The sequence below is a fragment of the Eschrichtius robustus genome, chromosome 1 (genome assembly GCF_028021215.1).
Source record: "Eschrichtius robustus isolate mEscRob2 chromosome 1, mEscRob2.pri, whole genome shotgun sequence".
Classification (NCBI taxonomy): domain Eukaryota; kingdom Metazoa; phylum Chordata; class Mammalia; order Artiodactyla; family Eschrichtiidae; genus Eschrichtius; species Eschrichtius robustus.
The window spans coordinates 92271391-92292059 of NC_090824.1; the positions used below are offsets into that span (position 1 = coordinate 92271391).

Consider the following 20669-nt stretch of genomic DNA (forward strand, 5'->3'; position numbering starts at 1 on the left):
GGACTTCCCTGGTGGCGCAGTGGTTAAGAATCTGCCTGCCAATGCAGGAGACACGGGTTCGAGCCCTGGTCGGGGAAGATCCCACATGCCGCGGAGCAACTAAGTCCATGCTCCACAACTATTGAGCCTGTGCTCTTGAGCCCGTGAACCACAACTACTGATCCCACGTGCCACAACTACTGATCCCACGTGCCACAACTACTGAGCCCACGCGCCTAGAGCCTGTGCTCCGCAACAAAGAGAAACCACAGCAATGAGAAGCCTGCGCACCGCAACAAAGAGTAGCCCCTGCTCGCGGCAAATAGAGAAAGCCCGTGTGCAGCAACGAAGACACAACGCAGCCAAAAAAATAAATAAATAAATAAATAAATTTATTTAAAAAAAAAAGCAGCCAAATATAAGACTGAAAACACACGGAATTTCTTGTCTTAAGTTATAACTGCTGATGGCAACATATACATATATAAATAATATAAAGAAAGAAGAAATAATTAAAAAATTTTGAACTGTGAAATCTCATGTACTAATGGTAGGCTCCTCATTTTACTCGTGAAGAAAGAGAACTTTAATTCTCTTTAATATTGGTATGTAAAAAATATCAATCCTTCTCAAACTCTTCTGAAAAAAAAAAAGAACTCTAACCCTGTGTCAAGCTTGAAGCTAGCTAGCAATTAGGACACCATAGTTTTAAAGGTGACTTAATCAAATTTTTAATATGAAATTATAAAGCAATATACTTTATAAAGATTGACAGCTATACAAGTTAATGACAGAGAGATGTGATTGCTTATGAAAATCTAAAATCAATAATTAAAAATTTGAAAACCCCTTGTAATTAGGTTGGCCATACTTTCCAGTTTTCCCAGATAGTTCCAATTTATGCCTGTTATCTTGGCATAATTGTTACAAGTGTCCCATTTAACTCTCAAAATTGTCCTAGTTTGGATGATAAGATATATTGTTACCCTAGTAGGTCTGCCAGATAAAATAGCGGATGCCCAATCTTCATTACAGATAAACAACTAATTTTTTCCATATAAGTATGTCCCATGCAATATTTCAGACATACTGTCATCCTGAGAGAGAGAGAGAGAGAGAGAGAGAGAGGGAGCGAGCAAGCTAAATCTGGCAACACCCACATCCCAGTGATAGTTTTCCTAAACACTGAAAATGATCTTTTTGTGAACTCTCAGATAAGGCAAAACCACATTCAAAACAAAGTAAAATGAAAGTCAAACTAAAGCATAAACAAAGTTCTTGACAAGGAGGATTCCCACCCTTAGAAGGCCCTAGGCCCCTGCAGCTGAAAACTCAGTTTTCCACCACACAGTTTTCACCCATGTGAGTAGCACAAAGGATCCTAATGCCTGCCCATAGTTAAGAGTAATGGAATTCAACTGATTCCTAGAAATTCCCAAAATGACATATTAGGATATTGTTATCAAAGATATGCCTTATTCAGCAATTAATAGGAATATGCCTCATATCTAGTTTCCCTGGTAAAAAGCAAAGACATTCATGTTATTTTTTTATTCTAATGACCTGTCAAAATGTCTTCTAAACAGAATACTGATAAATGCAAAAGCAAAAAAAACCCCAAAATTTTAAGTAGATTTTTAGGGCTGAGATTTATAATTGAGAAGTATAAGGCACAGTAATACCATATAGCTAAAATTCCTAATAGTAGTTGTATGATCATTCTGATAAAACGAACAAAAAGCTCTTTCACTGTGAATAAATTAAACTTTGGTGAAATATCATGAGTAGAACTAATTAGTGTTTGATTTTTTTTCGTAGTATTTTAAATATGATGGAATGCAGATAAATATAGGCAGGATTTTTTTTCTCCCACAACGTTTAAGAGAGAAGGAAGCTTTCAATCAACAACCAAATTATGACTTGCTCCAATCTTCTCATTCTTGCCCTGTTGCCCTGGGTTGGTATCTGGTCACATAACATACAGTAAAATTTTTCAAGATGAAAGGAGTGCACGACAGGTGGATTTTTCATTTTCTAAAGGAGACCCAGGAACTTTCATAAATAAAACGCTGGATTTCTGTGAAAGTTACTACCCTATTCATTTTAGACAAACTTGACTAAATGGAAATTTAGCATAAATGAAAAACTCTTGAAATAGATTTTTATGGAAATTCTAGAAACCTATTATTATAGTAGTTCTAACATATTTTGCTATTTTATTCTACACACAAATAATTATATCACTCCACCTGGCTGAACTGTAGCATTGGAGGATGGAGTAAGATGAATGAATATGTGTTTTTTGTTATAACATCACTTGGGTCTTTTTATTCAGCTGAAATATAAACAAATGTTTATAGTCAATGATCTAATAAAGACCAAAATATACCGTGAATTTCGCATACAGAGAATAAACAGTTTTGATTTGAATGGCTAATAAATAGTAAGAGCAAAAATTAAATGGGAGAAAACACAGATGATTATCAAGTTTTGATAGGATAAAATATGAAAAATGTTTATTGCACATTTTAACACATCTATAAATGGCCAAAACTAGAGGTTTTCAAGGTTCATATGAAGAATATTGAGTCCTTCTCTGACATCCTGTTATTCTCCATCATAGTACCTTATTCTTTCTCTTCATAGCATTTAATACAATTTATGATTATGTTGTGCTTATGTACATATTTACTGCCTGTTTCCCCACCCTATAACATTACTCATTCATTCAACAGGTAACTTCTGAGCACCTACTCAGTGAATGAGTAACAATCTGCTTCAACTATGTAAACCACACTCAACTCAAGCATATTTGCTTTTTTATGAGTGCTGCCTAGATGTACTGGCCTATCATAACTGTTATCTTTGCTAATGCTATGATGCCAATAATGTATATTTCCCTTAAATTATATAACACTTGTCTTTCTATTGCCTCATAGTAAACATCTAAAGTTCAGGTTTCAGAGGTCTATAAAAATGAATAGGGAAGGAAAGTGGAGATATATTCTCTCTTCTACTTCCTTTTTGCTATTTCTCTTTTCTACATTCTTCTAAAAGCAGATAGGAAGGAGAAAAGAAGGAAATCAGTGGGCTGTACTGGATTTGCCTAGGACCTCCAAACTACTGTATTTTAATTTCACCTCATCCACAGATGAGGATGCATTCAGGATAAAGACATCATATAGGATTTCAGGGGCCCACTGTTGCCACCAGAATGCCAAGCTAAACTGCAAAGTTTGTCTTTGGATCCTCTCACCTCCCACTCTAAATCACCTCCTGTTTCCTGCCTTCATACCATCCCCTATAGCCCACACCCAAGGTGCCCAGTGTGCTCAAGTTGACTTTTGGCTATCCAGTGTTGACCACCTCACTCATGTCTTACTCCTGCCTCAGTAAAAATTCCCATTTCTAGCATGTACCTATTCTTTTCCTATAGATGTTCATGTGATATGAAATAACTCTAAGACGTGAATATAACTAATAGGCATAACTCTTGTCAGGGGTGGGAGGAAGTTGTTAAAATGAATCACTAGGGAGAAGAGTTGTGGGGTTTTTTTTGCTGCACGTATGGGGGAAGAGATTTTTTAGCTGAATACTTTCTGTTCCTTTAGTAAGTATCAGGAGAAAAATAACAAACTACGTAGAACTAGCATTATAACCATATACCTACCTCAGGACAACCATCATCTAGTCAGATCTGCCAAGGTCTTTGTTCAGTAGAATGACACGCTGCTACAAAAGATTCCTGCACTGTCACTTCATCATTAACCTAGGCTGATGATTTTATTACCAAAGTAAATCTTGCTTTTTATTTCAAATACAGACAACTCTGCTTACTACGGTCCTTTCACATGGTCACTATCTTTTATCTAATCCATGCAGACTCTTCAGCCCAAGAACTGGAATAGTCATATAAATAAAGTCAATTACACTCATAATCCACAGAGAAAGATAAAAGTAGAAAGCAAGCAAGGGATTGGGCTGTTCTCTTTAGAATAGCATGTCCCCTGAGACATAGGCTATTCTTCCTAAGGATTTGTGGGATTTCTCCTACAGTGTGGCTTCATGAAGTTCTAAGTTTTAGTAACTTCCAGAATAAGAAGACATACCCAAAGTCAAATAAATCTAGGCGTTTAAAAATAACTCACATATAGTTCCTACCCTGCTCTCTCTCTTCCCACAAAAGAGCTGCCATTGTAGCTCAGTGTAATATAATAAAGAAAGAAGAAAAAGAAAAAGAAAAACCTTGAATGATTTTACACAATCTCTGAGTTCACATGAAGGAAAGAAAGTACCAGAAGAATGGACCTGACTCCTGAGACAGCGAGTTTGGCTTACCCCTTAAATCTAAAACTACCTTTCTCTCACCTTGACTGAATGATTTTTGCTAAAATAAATTTTGTTATATTGTCCCAAATGTTACCAAAGACCTGAGTTAAAAAGCACATATTTAAAAATTGTTATTTAATCATCAGGGTGAATCATCTTACTTTTCTCCTACTACCTAGCTGAGACAGTTTTGCTAAGAGAATAAGAATTCTGATTAGGGGGAGGGGGGAAGGCAGGTAGTTTTGGAGCATGGAGCATTTTGAGAGATATAAAAAGTCTGGGTAAGATGATAAACTGGCAGGTAGAAGAGGGAAGGAAAAGAAGACTGGTACTAACTTTTACTGAGAATTTACTCTGTGCTAGGTACCATGTTAGGAACTTATGCATTATCATCCGTATTTTACAGTAGAAACCCATACTTAGATTAAATCATTCTTCCAAAGGTCATACAGCTAGTAAAAGTGCAGATCTCAGATGTGAACCAAAGACAGTTTAACCACAAAACTCTAAAAGAGGTTAAGTACCAAAACAAATAGGACCAGCCCCTGACTGAGATAAGGAAGAAAAAATTCCCTTCTGACTAGTTTCTTAATTGGTCCAAAGGACCTATAAGCCAGACTATATATCCCAGCTATGTTACAGATCAAATGAATTTTTATAGTTTGTGAGCATAAACAGATTCAGAATTACAGATAAATGTTTTCAAGTCCCAAATATTTTTGTCCCAAAATTTCAAAAATACTCCTACTCTCAGTTTAGAAATTGGTTTAATTTAACCCAAACACAAATGATTTGTGGATCATGAGCTATACCAGATTATCTGTTTCAGTTTTCATAACCATATTTACTCAGCTTGAATATGCAACTATTTGATTAATGATATCTTATACAGCACTTATTAGTGCCAGACCCATGGAGTTTAATATTTTCTGTTCCTGTCCCTACTTAATTCACAGTCTAGAAGGAGACATTGTTTCATAAAAATATCTATAAAAATGTGATAAATGCTATTAGGCATGTATAAAGTGTTATGAGAAAACAAAAAGAAAATTTAGGGTATGGTACTACTAATATCTGACTCTCATTCACAGACACACACCTCCAGTATGCTGGCTTTGCATAAGAAGGGGTAGCAGGGAGTGGGATATGAACATAAATATGTATTTTCTTATACTTTCAAAAGGAAATGCTGGAAGGACAGGCCAGAAACTAATTAAAATGATTGCTAATTAGGAGTGGGGCGGGAGGATGGGTTGGAGGGGACAGAATGAAAGCGAGGCTTCTCTGAGTAAATCTTTTCTTTTAAAAAATAATTTTTGACTTTTGTTGACATGTTTTACATATTTACAAAATAAATCAACAAAGAAAAAACCAACTCCTGTCCTTCCACCCATGCCATTAAAACAAACCAAATTCAACAACACAGTAACAAACCAGAAGTTTCTTAGGGGGGATTCCTTCTGCAGTGTTCTTTAAGACCTGAATTCCCAAGTCTTGGTAGTAGAGGTCATAAGAGGCACACTATCTAAATGTGTCCAGTGTAAACAAACCTTTCCCTACAGAACTTAAGAGAGATTACTCGTGAAGTGGTGGAATTTTACAGCACACAAGGACAGCCACTGCTTTGGTTTATAGCTTTATTCAATTCTACATATCTTTGTTGTCTTTTTAATCCTCCCCAAATCATAAGTTTTTCTTCCATTACTTCAAAGAGCAGGATAAGTGAAATAAGTCTTATCTAGATATATCCTTATAAGCGTTTGTAATACAAAGAAGAAAAAGAAGATCCCAAAAGGCCCTGCTAATGTGAGGATGTGATTCCCTCCCTAGCTCTGGAAAATACCTGTCTATATCTTAACAATTCTCTCCCTTTTATTTTTTTAGATGACCTAAAAAATTTTAGATAAAATTCAAATAACAAAATTCACCACTTTAACAATTTTGAAGTGGACACATTCAGTGGTTTTTAGTATACGCACAGGCTGTGCAACAATTACCACTATCTAATTCCAGAACACGTTCATCACCCCCAAAAAGAAGCCCTGTACCCCTTAAGCAGTCACTCCCTTTTATTTTGTAAGTCTCTTTTCCTGAGGTTCTTAATAATACAACTTTGGACCTCCGATTATTCTTTTATAGTTTTAAACTTTTTCTTCCTGTTTTTATTTTTTTGCTCTGTATTCTGGGAGACCTTTTTTTTTAACTATTTAAAAAAAACTTTATTGAAGTATAGTTGATTTACGATGTTGTGTTAATTTCTTCTGTAGAGCAAAGTGACTCAGTTATACATATATATATATGTTCTTTTTCATATTCTTTTCCATTATGGTTTGTCAGGATATTGAACATAGTTCCCTGTGCTATAGAGTAGGACCTTGTTTATCCATCCTATATATAATAGTTTGCCTCTGCTAATCCCAAACTCCCATTCCGTCCCTCCCCTACCCCTCCTCCCCCTTGGCAACCACAACTCTGTTCTCTATATCTGTAGGTGTGTTTTTGTTTCATAGATATGTTGATTTGTATCGTATTTTAGATTCCACATATAAGTGATATCATATGGTATTTGTCTTTCTGGGAGACTTTCTTTTTTTTAAAATAAATTTATTTATTTATGGCTGCGTTGGGTCTTTGTTGCTGCAGGCGGGCTTTCTCTAATTGCATTGAGCAGGGGCTACTCTTCATTGCGGTGTGCGGGCTTCTTATTGTGGTGGCTTCTCTTGTTGTGGAGCATGGGCTCTAGGTGCACGGGCTTCAGTAGTTGTGGCTCATGGGCTCAGTAGTTGTGGCTTGCGGGCTCTAGAGCGCAGGCTCAGTAGTTGTGGCGCAAGGGCTTAGTTGCTCCGCAGACTGTGGGATCTTCCTGGACCAGGTCTCGAACCCGGGTCCCCTGCATTGGCAGGTGAATTCTTAACCACTGTGCCATCAGGGAAGTCCGAGACTTTCTTGATTATATTTTCTAGTCCTTTTATTGAAAACAACTTTAAAAAAATTTTAGTAATGTTTCAATTTCAAAGAGCTTTTTCTGTATCTTTCTTTTTCAAAACATTTTACTGTTTTATTATTCTGGGTATATTAATAAGATAATTGAAAACATTTTCTTCTGTTTCTTAAGTCACCTCTCTTTCCTGTAGGACAAATTTTTGTTAGTTTTTTTTTTTTTTTAATTTCTTTCATGCTGCTGGTTTTCCCCATTTTCTGAAAGATCCTTGGTTGTCCATTCATTTAGGGTAGTAGGATAGGGAAACTGTCCTTTGCAAAAGGGAAATGCTAGAAGGATAATTCATAACTATTTAAAATGGTTACTAATAAGGGGTGTAGAGCAGGGAAGACTAAGACAAGTGTATTACTTTAGTGTGAGTATGTGGGGAACCAAACTATAAGGCTGCAGAACCCTGAATTCTAGTATGAAAAAGAATTATTTTGGAGCATCAACATTCACACTAAACGCCTCAGCTTTCTCCAAACATTTGGTTCAATTTCCGTCTGGAAGAACTCTGTGGTGTTTACATGGGGGAAAATGCGGACTGCCTGAGTGGAGGTGGCAGTGGGAGGAAGGTAGGGACACAGTGGACCAGTGGGAGCAGTCTCTCATTTGCAGTCATTCAATTAGTCTTGTTTTCAGCACTTCTCACTTCTGCCATCTCTGTCCCTGAGTCTTCTTTGGAGTTCTGTTGGGCTGGTCCAGTTTCTACCCTAGTGTTCTCCAGGCTGCCGCTTCTTGGCTTGTTTCTTTCTTCAACCCACTCCCATCTACTTTCCAACTTCCAGAAATTTCTGGAAATGTCTTGTTTATTGGTGACTCAACCATTTGCTTCTCTGTGTTGATTTGGTACTTTTTATTTCAATGGACTCTCAAATGCTGACCTCTAGTCCACCATCTTGAAGTAGTACTTTTAAGGAAAGGGAAAAATTTGACTTTCTATAGAAATGTACAGAAATACAATAGGACCAGTCAGTTCTATTTTCTTTCATCTTTTCATAGTGCTCGTTATCTATGACTATCTAGATAAACACTAAGTACTTCTCTGATATTTAATAGAATTTTCATGATTATGGGTTCTTAACTTATCATTTGTAGAACTTTCTATGTTCTGGTATTGCATGTTTCTGGGGGAGAATTCCACTGTTTTCATTAGAATTCCAAGGGGTCTATAACCTAAAATGAATGCACTCTCTCAAACAGTGTTAGAGGGTAAAAATCCCCATTCCACGATGCTATGTTTGAGTTTTGATCTTAAATTGCAGGTGTTTAAATCACACAAAAAAATTAAAGTTTAAGAATAACTTTGAAGTTTTTTAAAAACCCCAAGGCAATCAGTAAACAAAATGGATGTATAATGTGTCAGCTAGAAGTGGGAGTTTTTTTAGGAACACATCCAAATGCATTATGTGTTATTCAGTTGCTTAACAAATAACAGAAAGACCTCACTCAGGGCTTTACTGCTCTTGTACAGCAGCTGAGGGTGCTAAGAAATGGGGATGCCAGATAATTTCCCAAACTTATGACCTGGATAGCTACTTGGAATACAGCCATTCAGGTAAAATGTCAAGTTTTACACTATAAGACCCAGCTACTAAATTATAGGAGACCTAGATGTTGAGTTAAGATTGGGCTAAAAAGTAACAAAGAAGGGGAGGAACTGATTGAAATATTAGCCAAGAGTGTCAGTGTCTCCACAAAATAAAACTACAAGATGTTAATTCTGGTTCTTTAAGACAGGTTTTGCTGAAGCTGCCTAAATCAAGTTTTGGGTTCTAAGCAAACCCCAAAATTGGTCATATGGCACTTCATATACTAATTCAGGTAATTGTTTTATATGTATTTTAACAATAGGTAAAAATTAAAAAACCCACTAACATGGCAAGAAGAGTTGTGTGGCTAACAATGTATGATTTTAACCTCTCTTAATTAAATATTAATATTTGTTCAAAATAGGAAAATATAAATATGTGTGCACTGTTAAAGAAAAAAAATTCAATGACACTTATTAAAACATGGTCAAGAAGACTTTAATAAAGGTGGGGGAAGCTGTCAAGATTGGTATAGGGAAGCCTTGTTGAAAACAGGCCAGGGTGATGAGACATCACCTGGGAATAACCCATCAAATATTGAGAATGGAGGTTCTGTTAAATTGGTTTGGCAAGGTTCTTCCTAAAACTAGATTTTACCAGGAAGTACAGAGATGGGCTTGGGAGACAGCTCAGGAGACTGACAAAGGTTTGGTCAAGCAAAGAATCTTTGTTAGCATTTACAGTTAATGGCCACAATGAAGGTCAGCCATACAGTATGTTATATATATTATAGTAGTGCCTAAAACCTGGGCTATAAGTCGCTTTGGTTGGAATACCTTAAGTGAAAGAAAAGCTAATGCTCATTGATGAATTAAATCCATGTAGTTTTGCTTGGTTCGATAAACTGAAGGTAAACTTTTTTTCTGTTAACACCTTCAGGACACAGGGAACAACATTTGAAGATTAATGATTACCATGTAATTTTTTTTTTTGGCCACGCTATGCGGCATGTGGGATGTGAGATCTTAGTTCCCTGACCAGGGATCAAACCCATGACTCCTGCAATGGAAGTGTGGAGTCTTAACTGCTGGATCGCCAGGGAAGTCCCTGATTACCATATAATTTTATATGTATAAACTATTTAGCTGACTGAACTGAATGTACCCTGGAAGATATATATCTGAATGAATCTTATTTGTCTATTTTCATTTGCTTTGTTCAAACAGACTATCACCAGAAAGATTTCAGTTAATCAAAGGTTATAGTTCATTGTGGTTTTACTATAAAATTTTATAAACCAAAGAAACGCCCGATTACCTACCTAAGCGATGAAATCCAAAGGTGAATCTTTTGGTTGGTGATTTTGAAGATAGCCACAAAGCAAGCAGGGTCAGTATGATGGCACTTAGGTCAGTTAACATATGAAGTGCATCTGTCATGATTGCTAGGCTATTTGCAATGTATCCGCCTTAGAGTAAGGGTGACAGGAAAGAAGGAATAAGTTAATTAAAATAATACACATAAGCAATCAAACCAAAAATATGCAGCATCCTACAAAACATGAACTTCTAACTAAAGTTAATTAAATACTTATCCTATTGCAATTAAGTCAAGGTATCCTGAAATTTTATGCAAAACATTAACTATGCATATATTTTTTTCTGGTGAAGATGTCCATTTCCAGGAACAGATTCTCTGAGGAGTAAATGACCTTAAAAAAGTTAAGAGCCATTAAATGGGGGCTGACACAAAGAGAAGTTTTGTGTTTTAGCAATGCAGCTTTTACTCAACCTACTAATTCTACAATTAGTGAAATTAATAACTGCCATATCTAAATATTACAATAAAGCTGAATAAAAGGTAGGTATTCACTTATTTGGGCGGGTTTGAACATAAACTGAAGAAATTCACAAAATGTTCATTAGTTCAAAACAAAAGATAAGAATTAACTGATTCTCTTAGATATAAACAGCAATGTCTCCTAATAGAGGGATAAAAGATGGTATTTAGAATTCAATTTTTTGTATTAGTTTTCCAGTATTATGTATTATTATACATAATAATAATGTGTATATTTCATATATGTGGGTATGTGTGTATATGTATATTTATATTTATGTATTTTATATATGTGTGTATATATATACATAATATATATATAATACGTGTACATATATACATATATATGTATTTATGACCATTATGGTCAACCAATTTTCCTAGCACCATAGAATAAGTTTTTATAATATAATACAGGGTAATCAAACTTTTATGTATATCAGAATCACCTGGAAGTTTTGTTAAACTATAGACTTCTTGACCCCACTCCCAGAACTTCTAATTCAGTAGGTCTAGATGGGGCCTGACAGTTTACATTTCTAACATGTTCCCAGGTGATGTTGACGCTTCTGGTCTTGGAACCACACTGAGAATTACTGTTATAATGTATAGCAGAACTTCATGATCAGGATGTTGTGACACATAAGTGTGCTGAGCTGTTGATTCCCCTATTCCTGGGATGGGTATGCAGAGCCAAGAGCAGCAGGAGAGCTGGGGCTGGTGATCTTGTAGTCACATCCATTTACTCCAGTGTGCTCTATAGAAATATCATTTTTTATATATTCCCTTACGTGAAAAAGCTGGAATCACTGACAGAAAATTCAGCTTGGCGGTTAATAACATGGGGCTTTGAAATCTCAGAGACTGAGCAAGTTACTTACCATTTTTGAGCTTCAGTTTACTCATCTATAAAATAAGGATAATACCCTAAAGCCACACTGTGCAATAAAACTGAGATGATGGAAATGTTCTATCTGCGCTGGCCAATGGAGCAGCCACTAGTCACAGGTGGCTTTTGAGAATTTGAAATACGGCTAGTGCAACTAAGGAATTGAATTTACTTAATTTTTGTTAACCTAAAGAGCCACATGTGATGATCACCAGCAAAAACAGCAGAGTAAGGACCTATGAAAATCATCTCCTCCATAAAAGTCGTAAGAACATGGGCAAAAATTGTCCAAATCAGCATTCTGAAAACTATGGAAATTAAACAAAGACTGATACAGGTAGCATTTATTCAAGGAAAAAGGCTGAATCTTGGTAAGAAGCTCACTAGCTCTGTGGCATTTTAACTTGCCTTATACCCAATCTCCCCCTCTTCAGTTCTATGGTAGCCTTGAAAACTAACAAGCAGCAACCACAGTGAAAACCTCAGTCTGGCAGCCACTGCAAGGAATAGGATGGCGTTAGAGCTCCTTAAAAACTCCATTGCCAGGAAATTGTCATTATTTGACCTGTCTGGTGGTTCCCTGGGAGACTATACTTGCAAGGCTCTTTTTATTTGACTTGACTTGGAGCTTGGCCTTGGTGCAAACCCTGGTCAGTGTTTGTCAAAAACAATCAGAGGCAATTGTTTAATAACACAGCAGCTGCCTGAAGCAATAATAAGTGTGTATCCTGTGTTCTGAAATTTTACAATGATGTACCTGGTGTGGGATTATTTTCATCCAATTTGGGCTTTTACTGACTCTTTTTTTAAAAAATTTATTTTATTTATTTTTTGGCTGCGTTGGGTCTTCGTTGCTGTGCACGGGCTTTCTCTAGTTGCAGAGAGTGGGGGCTACGCTTCGTTGCAGTGCACAGGCTTTTCATTGCGGTGGCTTCTCTTGATGCAGAGCACAGGCTCTAGGTGTGCGGGCTTCAGTTGTTGTGGCGCACGGGCTCAGTAGTTGTGGCTTGTGGGCTCTAGAGCACAGGCTCAACAGTTGTGTCGCCCGGGCTTAGTTGCTCTGCGGCATGTGGGATCTTCCCAGGCTAGGGCTCGAACCTGTGTCCCTGGCATTGGCAGGTAGATTCTTAACCACTGCACCACCAGGGAAGCCCTATTGACTCTTTCTATCTGGAATTGTATACCCTTCAGTTCTGGGGAAATTTTTTTCTTTTTTTTTTTTTAGAAAGGATTCTTTTTTTAAAAAAAAAAATTTATTTATTTGGTTGCGCCAGGTCTTAGTTGCAGCAGGCGGGCTCCTTAGTTGCGGCATGTGGGCTTCTTAGTTGTGGCATGCGAACTCTTAGTTGCGGCATGCATGTGGGATCTATTTCCCTGACCAGGGATCAAACCTGGGCCCCTGCATTGGGAGCGTGGAGTCTTAACCACTGTGCCACCAGGGAAGTCCCTGGGGAAATTTCTTTTATTTATATATTTATTTATTTATTTCTATTTTTGGCTGTGTTGGGTCTTCGTTTCTGTGCGAGGGCTTTCTCTAGTTGCGGCGAGTGGGGGCCACTCTTTCGCGGTGCGCAGGCCTCTCACTATCGTGGCCTCTCTTGTTGCGGAGCACAGGCTCCAGACGTGCAGGCTCAGTAATTGTGGCGCATGGGCTTAGTTGCTCCGCGGCATGTGGGATCTTCCCAGACCATGGCTCGAACCCGTGTCCCCTGCATTGGCAGGCAGATTCTCAACCACTGCACCACCAGGGAAGCCCCGGGAAATTTCTTAAACTATGTTGTTGATAACTTCTTTCCTTCTGCTTTCTCTACTCCCCAGACTCTTGTTATTTGGAATTTGAACTAATATACTAATTTTCTTGCCTTTTTTTCTCCTATTATCTTCTCTTTTTGCTATATTCTGTGAGAGATGACCTTAATTCACCTTCTAATTTGTTTGGAGTTAAAAATTTTTTAAAATGTTTGTATTATTCAAAAGCTCTTCTTTCTACTCTGAATTTCTTTTAAAAAGTAGCCTATTCTTGTTTCACGGATTCATGATCTTATTTTATCTCTGTGGATACTTATTGTATTATTATACTATTATATCTGACTGGCTCTTAAATAGGTTTTAATGAACTTTCCTTATTTTAGCCTTCCTCTTTGCCCACACTTATAGGGGTACCTGGTACAACCAATTCTGGGCCTGCTTAGGATTCTCTAGTGTACTTCTCAATTGTAGTCCTTCGGGTCAAAAGTATCAGCATCTCCTGGGAACTTGTTAGAAAATTCTCAGGCCCTACCCTACCCCAGACCTACTTAATTAGAAACTCTGTTCCAGCAATTTGTGTTTTAATAAGTTATCTAGGTGTTTCTGATGCATTAGTGTAAACTAGATTGGTTCTTGGCTTTCCCCACTGCTTGTTTAGGAGTTGGCTTTCTTGGGTCAAGTCAGTTACCTCCTTTACCTGATTCCTTTCTAGTTTGTGTTGCTAGAGTCTCCTCTCCAGTTTTCCCCATCTGTGTGGATATATATATATATATATATATATATATATATATTCCATATATATATGTGGATATATATTTACATGTATATGTATATATACGTGTGTGTGTGTATATATATGTGTGTGTGTGTATTTTTTAAATCCTTTTATTGTAGTTTAAGAGAGTACAACTAGATGCATGAGTTCATTTGCCACCTTTACCTGGAAGTCTATTTGCATTCATTCTTTAAGCTTTTTCATTCCCAATAAAATGCAGCTGTTAAAGCAATCAATAACTGTTACTAAATCCAAAGGATATTTTAGTTCTCATCTTATCAGGCCTCTCAGCAGCTTTAACTTACTTATTTCCATTTTGAAATACTCTTTTCTTCAGTTCTGGGATACCCATTTGCCTTCTGCCTGACTTATGAAGTTGTAGTTCCTCAAAACTGGGGCTCTCTAGATAATTTTTTCTATTGCTATGGCATTACATACTGTTTCTCTCTCTGCCTTGACCTCCCTTCTGAATGACAGACTTATATATAACAGCTCACTAGACATCTTTACTTGTCTATTTCACATACATATGATACTTAACATGCCTAAAACAACCCTTGAGCCCATGCTTAAATCCTGCTTTGTATTTTCTCCCTGGTTCATAACTGACATACATTTCCATACGCTCAGCTGCTTAGGTAAGAAATTTCAGAATCATTCCTGATACTGCTCTCCCATCAACTCTCACATTCAAACCATTAGCCATTTTGCCATTGTTACCTCTAGAATGTTTCTCAATCAGTACATTTTTCTCCATCCACTCTAGTTCAAGCCATAATCATTTTTTGTCTGGACCTCTGCAAAAGTATACTTGCTTCCACTCTTGTACCCTCCAATCCACTCTCCATATAAGAGTCAGAGTAATCTTTTAAAAAGATAAATCCCATCATGTCAATCTCTACTCCAAAGCAGTCACTGGCTCCCCATTGTACTTAGAATTAAAGACTAAACTCATTTAATATGGTCTATCATGACCTCCCTGGTCTGGTCCCCCTGTCTCTTTCCCTCTTACTACATTCTGGCCAATCTGGTCTTTTTAGATCCTCGTAAAGAACTGAAGGCTTTAGGAGTTTTGAACTTGCTGTTCTCTTTGGTCGAAAAAATCTTCCTCCATTCCCTTTGCTCAAATAACTCCTAATATTCTTTTTTTGGTTTAACTGTATGTGGCTCATACATAAACCATGTCCTGCTGGTTACTATGTCTTATAGTATCTTGTTCTTTTTCTTCATAGTACTTAAGACCATTTGAATTTTAAATTTACTTGTGTGTTTAATACCTGTGTCTTCCACTACAGGAAGGATATGATGTCCTCCAAACATTAGATTGTTTTAGATAGTAGGGAGCATAACTTTTGTTCTCCATTGTATATAGTAAGTACTCAAAAAGTACTTGCTGAATGGAAAGAATTGACTTTGCCTAAGGTCTCAGAGCAAATCCAAGATTCAAAATCAAGTTTCCCCTTTCAGATCTTTAAAATACTTCATTTTAAAAATTACTCCATACTTCCTACATAAGATGCTTTATTTCTAAGTGCTTTTGACACACTTTAATAAATGCTCTACTGTATACAATTTAATTCTATGTAACATTCTGAATAATATTGTTAATGTCTATTCTAAGTACTAGCATCTCTACAGTGTTTAACAAAAGATTTTCATATTTGAAAATAAAGTTAGTATTTGAAAGGAAATACTTATTGTAGCTTTCACAAAACATCATTTACCAAGTAAGAGATTTAAATAATGGTAAGTCAGGACAATTATATCTTAGTAATTTTTATAGGTGTAAACTCTAATTTTAAGGGGGAAATTGTGATTAATGTGATTTTAACTTCAAATATTAAATATTAACTTCAAGAATCACTAAGTCTGAATGACTCAATATTCTAACTGTGAATTTGGGCAAGTCATTGACTCTTTTTTTAAATAAATTTATTTATTTATTTATTTATGGCTGCATTGGGTCTTCGTTGCTGCACGCGGGCTTTCTCTAGTTGTGGTGTGCGGGCTTCTCATTGCGGTGGCTTCTCTCGTTGCGAGCACGGGCTCTAGGCGCACGGCCTTTAGGCGCATGGGCTTCAGTTGTTGTGGTTCACGGGCTCTAGAGCGCAGGCTCAGTAGTTGTGGCGCACGGGCTTAGCTGCTCTGCAGCATGTGGGATCTTCCCGGACTGGGGCTTGAACCCATGTTCCCTGCATGGGCAGGCGGATTCCCAACCACTGAGCCACCAGGGAAGCCCCAAGTCATTGACTCTTAATCTGCTGACCATGCCTTATCTGATCTCAGCTTCACTTCTGTCTTTAATTTCTTCATAGCTTAAACATTTATAATTCTCTAACAGCAATTATTAATTAATTAAACAAAATTTTATTGAGTGTTTACTCTGTGCTAGTCATTGTGCTAGGTGCTGGTAATTCAGCTTATATTTCAGTGGACACTGATATTAAACAAGTGAATATACAAACAAGATAATCTCAGGTGCTGAGGGCTTTTAAAGTTGGGGAAGGAACAGGGGAGAAAAGAGGCTGACTTTAGGCAGTTGGAAAGGTCTCTAAGAGGTATCTTTTGAGATGAACATGAATGACAAGAAGGCAGCCAAGAGAAGATTTGGGAAAAGGCAGTCCATACAAAGCAGTGCTTTTAAAATTGCAGGCCGTGACCCATTTGTAGACCATGAAATCAATTAAGTGGGCTGGGACCATAATTGAAGAAACAGTAGAACACATCACATGAAGTAAAAGTTTTGTTTTAGTTATTCATATATTTATACAAATGTATATGTATGTGTACATACCTACATACATATGCATGCATGCCTACACGGGTCACAATGTTAAGTGTATTTCTTACTATAGCAAAGTCAAAAAAGTTTGAAAGCCAGAGGCAGAGAAACCACTCAGTCTGAAGGTCTTATGGGCAGGAAAAGAGCTTTGTGAGTCATAGGGAGAAAGAAGGCCAGCATGGCTGAAGTGAGCACTGGCGAGAAGTGGTATGAAAAGAGGTAGGAAATGTATATAATTTTCCTGCACATAACCTCCAGCCAGCATCTTAAATCTGGACTGCCACCTTTGTTCTTGTCATGGTTCATCATTAAGAGAACACAGGAGGGAATTCCCTGGTGGTCCAGTGGTTAGGACTCTGCATTTTCACTGCCGAGGGGCCGGGTTCAGTCACTGATTGGGGAACTAGGATCCCAGAAGCCACGTGGTGTGGCCAAAAAAAAAAAAAAGAGAACACAGGAGAATAATCTCCCTGCTTTAATGTCACTTTATCAACTGTCACTAAAAGAAGTTAGCAGTTACACTAATGTGACTCTGAAATTAATATCTAAACTGAGCATGTATTTTATAATAAGATTGCATTACTTGAATAATTAAAAAATGAAAAATAAAACCAAGTTCTATAAAACCCAGGGGAGCCTTCTGGCCTTCAGAGCCTCCTTATAATGAAAAATGGTGAGGTTAGTTAGCATTATTTAGCTTTGCAAATTTCTTGAATATAAATACAAAAGGAAATAGTAAGAGACCACTTAATTCAAATGTAGAGGGAAAAAAATCAAGACTATGGGACTGTACATGTAGCTCTTCAATTACCCACTTAAGTGTCCTCATAATTTATTAATATTTAACCTCTGGGCCCTCCGATCTCTTAAAAAAGAAAAAGGTGGTTCAGTAAGGTCCCTTCATACTGTAAAATTTTATGATTCTAAATAATTTTAGAATCATTTACTATTTTAAACATTGCAAAAATTAACCTGGTGTTTTATCAGATTTTTTTTTTTAAAGAGGAAGTTACATGATATATAATGAAGATAATGTCCTTAACTTTACAGTAGATGACACAGTGTTTGGAGAATTAGAAGAAAAGGTCAGAGTTATCTTTGGAAGTTTGTTGTACCTAGGTTGAGCTGCACTTTGGAACCGTGAGGACCTTTTCACATCACCAGATCAGTATATTGATAAATAACAAGCTTCCTAAAAAGAAAGTTTAAACGCCAAGTTATGTGTAACTACAGCTTGACAAAGACTCTCCAGGCAAGGTAAATGGAAAGTGAGTTGGCAACACAACTCACCTACAAGTTCTCCAATCATGAAAAGCAAGTAAAGAACGGCAGCAATGGTCAATCTGGTTTTCACCTTTCTCTGCTTCAGCAACTCTCTCTGTTTGCTGCAGCTGTCACAGGGGTCCACCTTCAAACTCAGCTGACTGTTGGTCAAAGGTAAGTCCTGGTCCAGCAAGGAATCATCGTCGGCCTGGAGGGCCGGGTGCGCCCCGTTAACAGGCCTTTCCGGGGTTTCAGAACCATCGTCGGCCACCACAACTCGAAGTTTGTTAAACCGAGAAAGCCCCTCATCCCCTACCTCGTCCGAGAAGTCAAAGGCGCTGGTGTCATTTAAAAACAGCGGCGCATCATCCTTCCTCAGCAGAGATTTGAGGCGCTTCCACACGCCGGATCCGGCCATGGCAGAGGCTGAGCGGCCGCGGCGCCGAACGGCTCGGTGCAGGCGGACAGCCGGCGGCTCCTACTTCACCCGAGTGCCAGTTCCCGATGGCACTGCCGCGCGTCCCTCCCCATCCTGTAGAAAACGAAACTCAGTATAAATTAAAGGCACCCCAACAAAGCCCACAAGTTCCGAAGCCCGGGGCAGCGGGGGAGCCGGGGCTCCGAAAGGGGGGAGCGCTCTACCTGGGGCGCCGCCGCGGTGCCGCCGCTCATCTCCCCGCCCCCGGCCGGCTCGGGGGGCAGGCACGCACAGCTCTGCCCGGGGCTGCGGGGCAGCGGGGCCGTCCTCGCGCCTGCGGCGCCCACAGCTCCAGGCCGGCTCCCCGGGTCTGACAGGTTTGGTGTCGGGAGCCCGCGGCCGCCGCCCCTCCCCGCCCTGCGCGAGGCCGCGCGCGTGCGCCGGAGCAGGCGCGGGCGAGGCGCGCGAGGGAGGGGTGGGCACGAGGACACGCAGGCCCTGCGCGCTGGGCTGGGGCGCCTGCGAGGGACGGGACAGGGGCGCCCCTCGTCCCGCTCCTGGATGCGGATCCCGCGGGCGCGCCTCTGCCCGGGGGACACTCACAGGCGAAGCCCCTGTCTCCCGCGCGGCCCTTCCACTTCCCGAGGCTGCGAGGCATGAGCGGATGGAGCTGGAGTCCGCGGGCTAAGTGGGTAGATTCGAGTGGTCCCGCCCACCCGGGGCTGGGCGTTGCTGCCTGGAGTTCGCTCCACCGAAGGAGGGCCTAGAGAATCCTGGGCTGGGATTTGGGTTTCGGATGCTCGGCAGAAAACGAATTTAGCGTTTTCTTTTAAGTGGGTTGCTGAGCCGCTTTTGTCTCCTCGAATCGCTGCCTCTCTGGCAAATTGGCAGAATTTGCTGCACAGTCAGGTCAGCTTGGAGAGGGCAAGGCTTGTGGTCGTCAGCAGTTCTGTGTCCTGCGTTATATTACTGTTTTTTTCAGCAAATGTGTGTTGTCCTCTGTGTGCTCACCGCCAGGTTCCTTTTGCCTCCAAGGTATTTACAGTATGGACTAAACCCCAGCACAGAAAATCTAGTAGAGGTATCTGTACTGGCCGTTGGTTTTGTTTAACAACAAGATTTAAAAAGAATTAAGTTTTTAGTAGTAGCTTCTAATTTAGATCTACATTTTAAGGACAAAATGAAGTGACCGTAAGCCCCCCCTCCCGCTTCTCCGGCGAGTCCCTGGATGGGTCTTAGGGGATTCGGAGACCTTAAAATTATGTGCAAAATTTTGTGGGTATATGTATTTCCTTGAGTAAGTCCCTTAGCTTTCATCATATTCTCAAATGGGCACTCAAGATTTAAAACAACAACAACACTGTTAGAAGAACTCATAGATCAAGCCTCTAGCTTCTACTTGGAGTTGAATTACGGTGCAAACTCCCATTTATCCAGTGTTTATAAATGTATTTTGACAACAGTCTACATGAATTACCAAATTTCAAGTTACAAAAAGTACAATAGAAAGTCATATGAAACATCATTTTCCTCTGAAGATCCGGATGATACTTTAGAATCTTGCATGTCTCTGGTGCAAGAGCAGCAACTGTTTTTGGAATCCAGGGCAATCCATCACTTTTGAATGCCCACAATATTCCTGGAGAGCTGCAGCCATGGGGGTCAGGTCTAGGGAACTGGGGGTCAGAGATCAATAACCAGGGGACCCAGGTCATTATCGACAGAAGGGAGAAAGTTTCCTGAATGTTGCTTTCTTAATTCCAAATATCTTAATCCACCCAGATTGGGAGTAGTTTATTTGTTGTTTTTACTTTTAGTTTGTTATATTGCCTGAAATTCTACTAATGAGAGATACGAATGAATAGAGCAAGTATTTCAGGAATGTGATCACTCTTTAGTATACATTTTGCAAATGAGATTCCATTTAAGGAATGGGGATAGATTTTTTAAAGCAAGATGAGGCAAGAGCATGGATTTTGGGGGGTATTTACAGTAAACTCTGCAGCTCTGCACCCCGGTTTATTTTTACTATTTTGTGTACTGAGTACCTAGAGAGAGTAATGGGAGGACAACAAAAACTATAGGGTATTTTAAGGTATGTCCACAAATTCTGTGATATGCTTCCCATCAA

At 38.9% G+C, this 20669-nt stretch overlaps 1 protein-coding gene across 2 annotated transcripts in view; it reads right to left on the reverse strand.

Annotated features, from left to right (window-relative positions):
- Positions 1-19216, reverse strand: part of SLC30A4 (solute carrier family 30 member 4) — a 30241-nt gene extending 11025 nt beyond the window's left edge. The window contains exons 1-3 of one of the 2 annotated variants that reach the window (XM_068551009.1): positions 19142-19216; positions 18148-18652; positions 10145-10291 (exon numbers count right to left, since the gene is read on the reverse strand). In XM_068551009.1, coding sequence (XP_068407110.1) covers positions 10145-10291; positions 18148-18538 — 538 coding nt within the window. In that variant the 5' untranslated portion in view covers positions 18539-18652; positions 19142-19216. Of the gene's footprint in view, positions 1-10144; positions 10292-18147; positions 18653-18762; positions 18955-19141 lie in introns of those variants that run through there. The other variant, XM_068550999.1, reaches the window with a different exon arrangement.
- Between the last annotated feature and the right edge of the window lie 1453 nt (positions 19217-20669).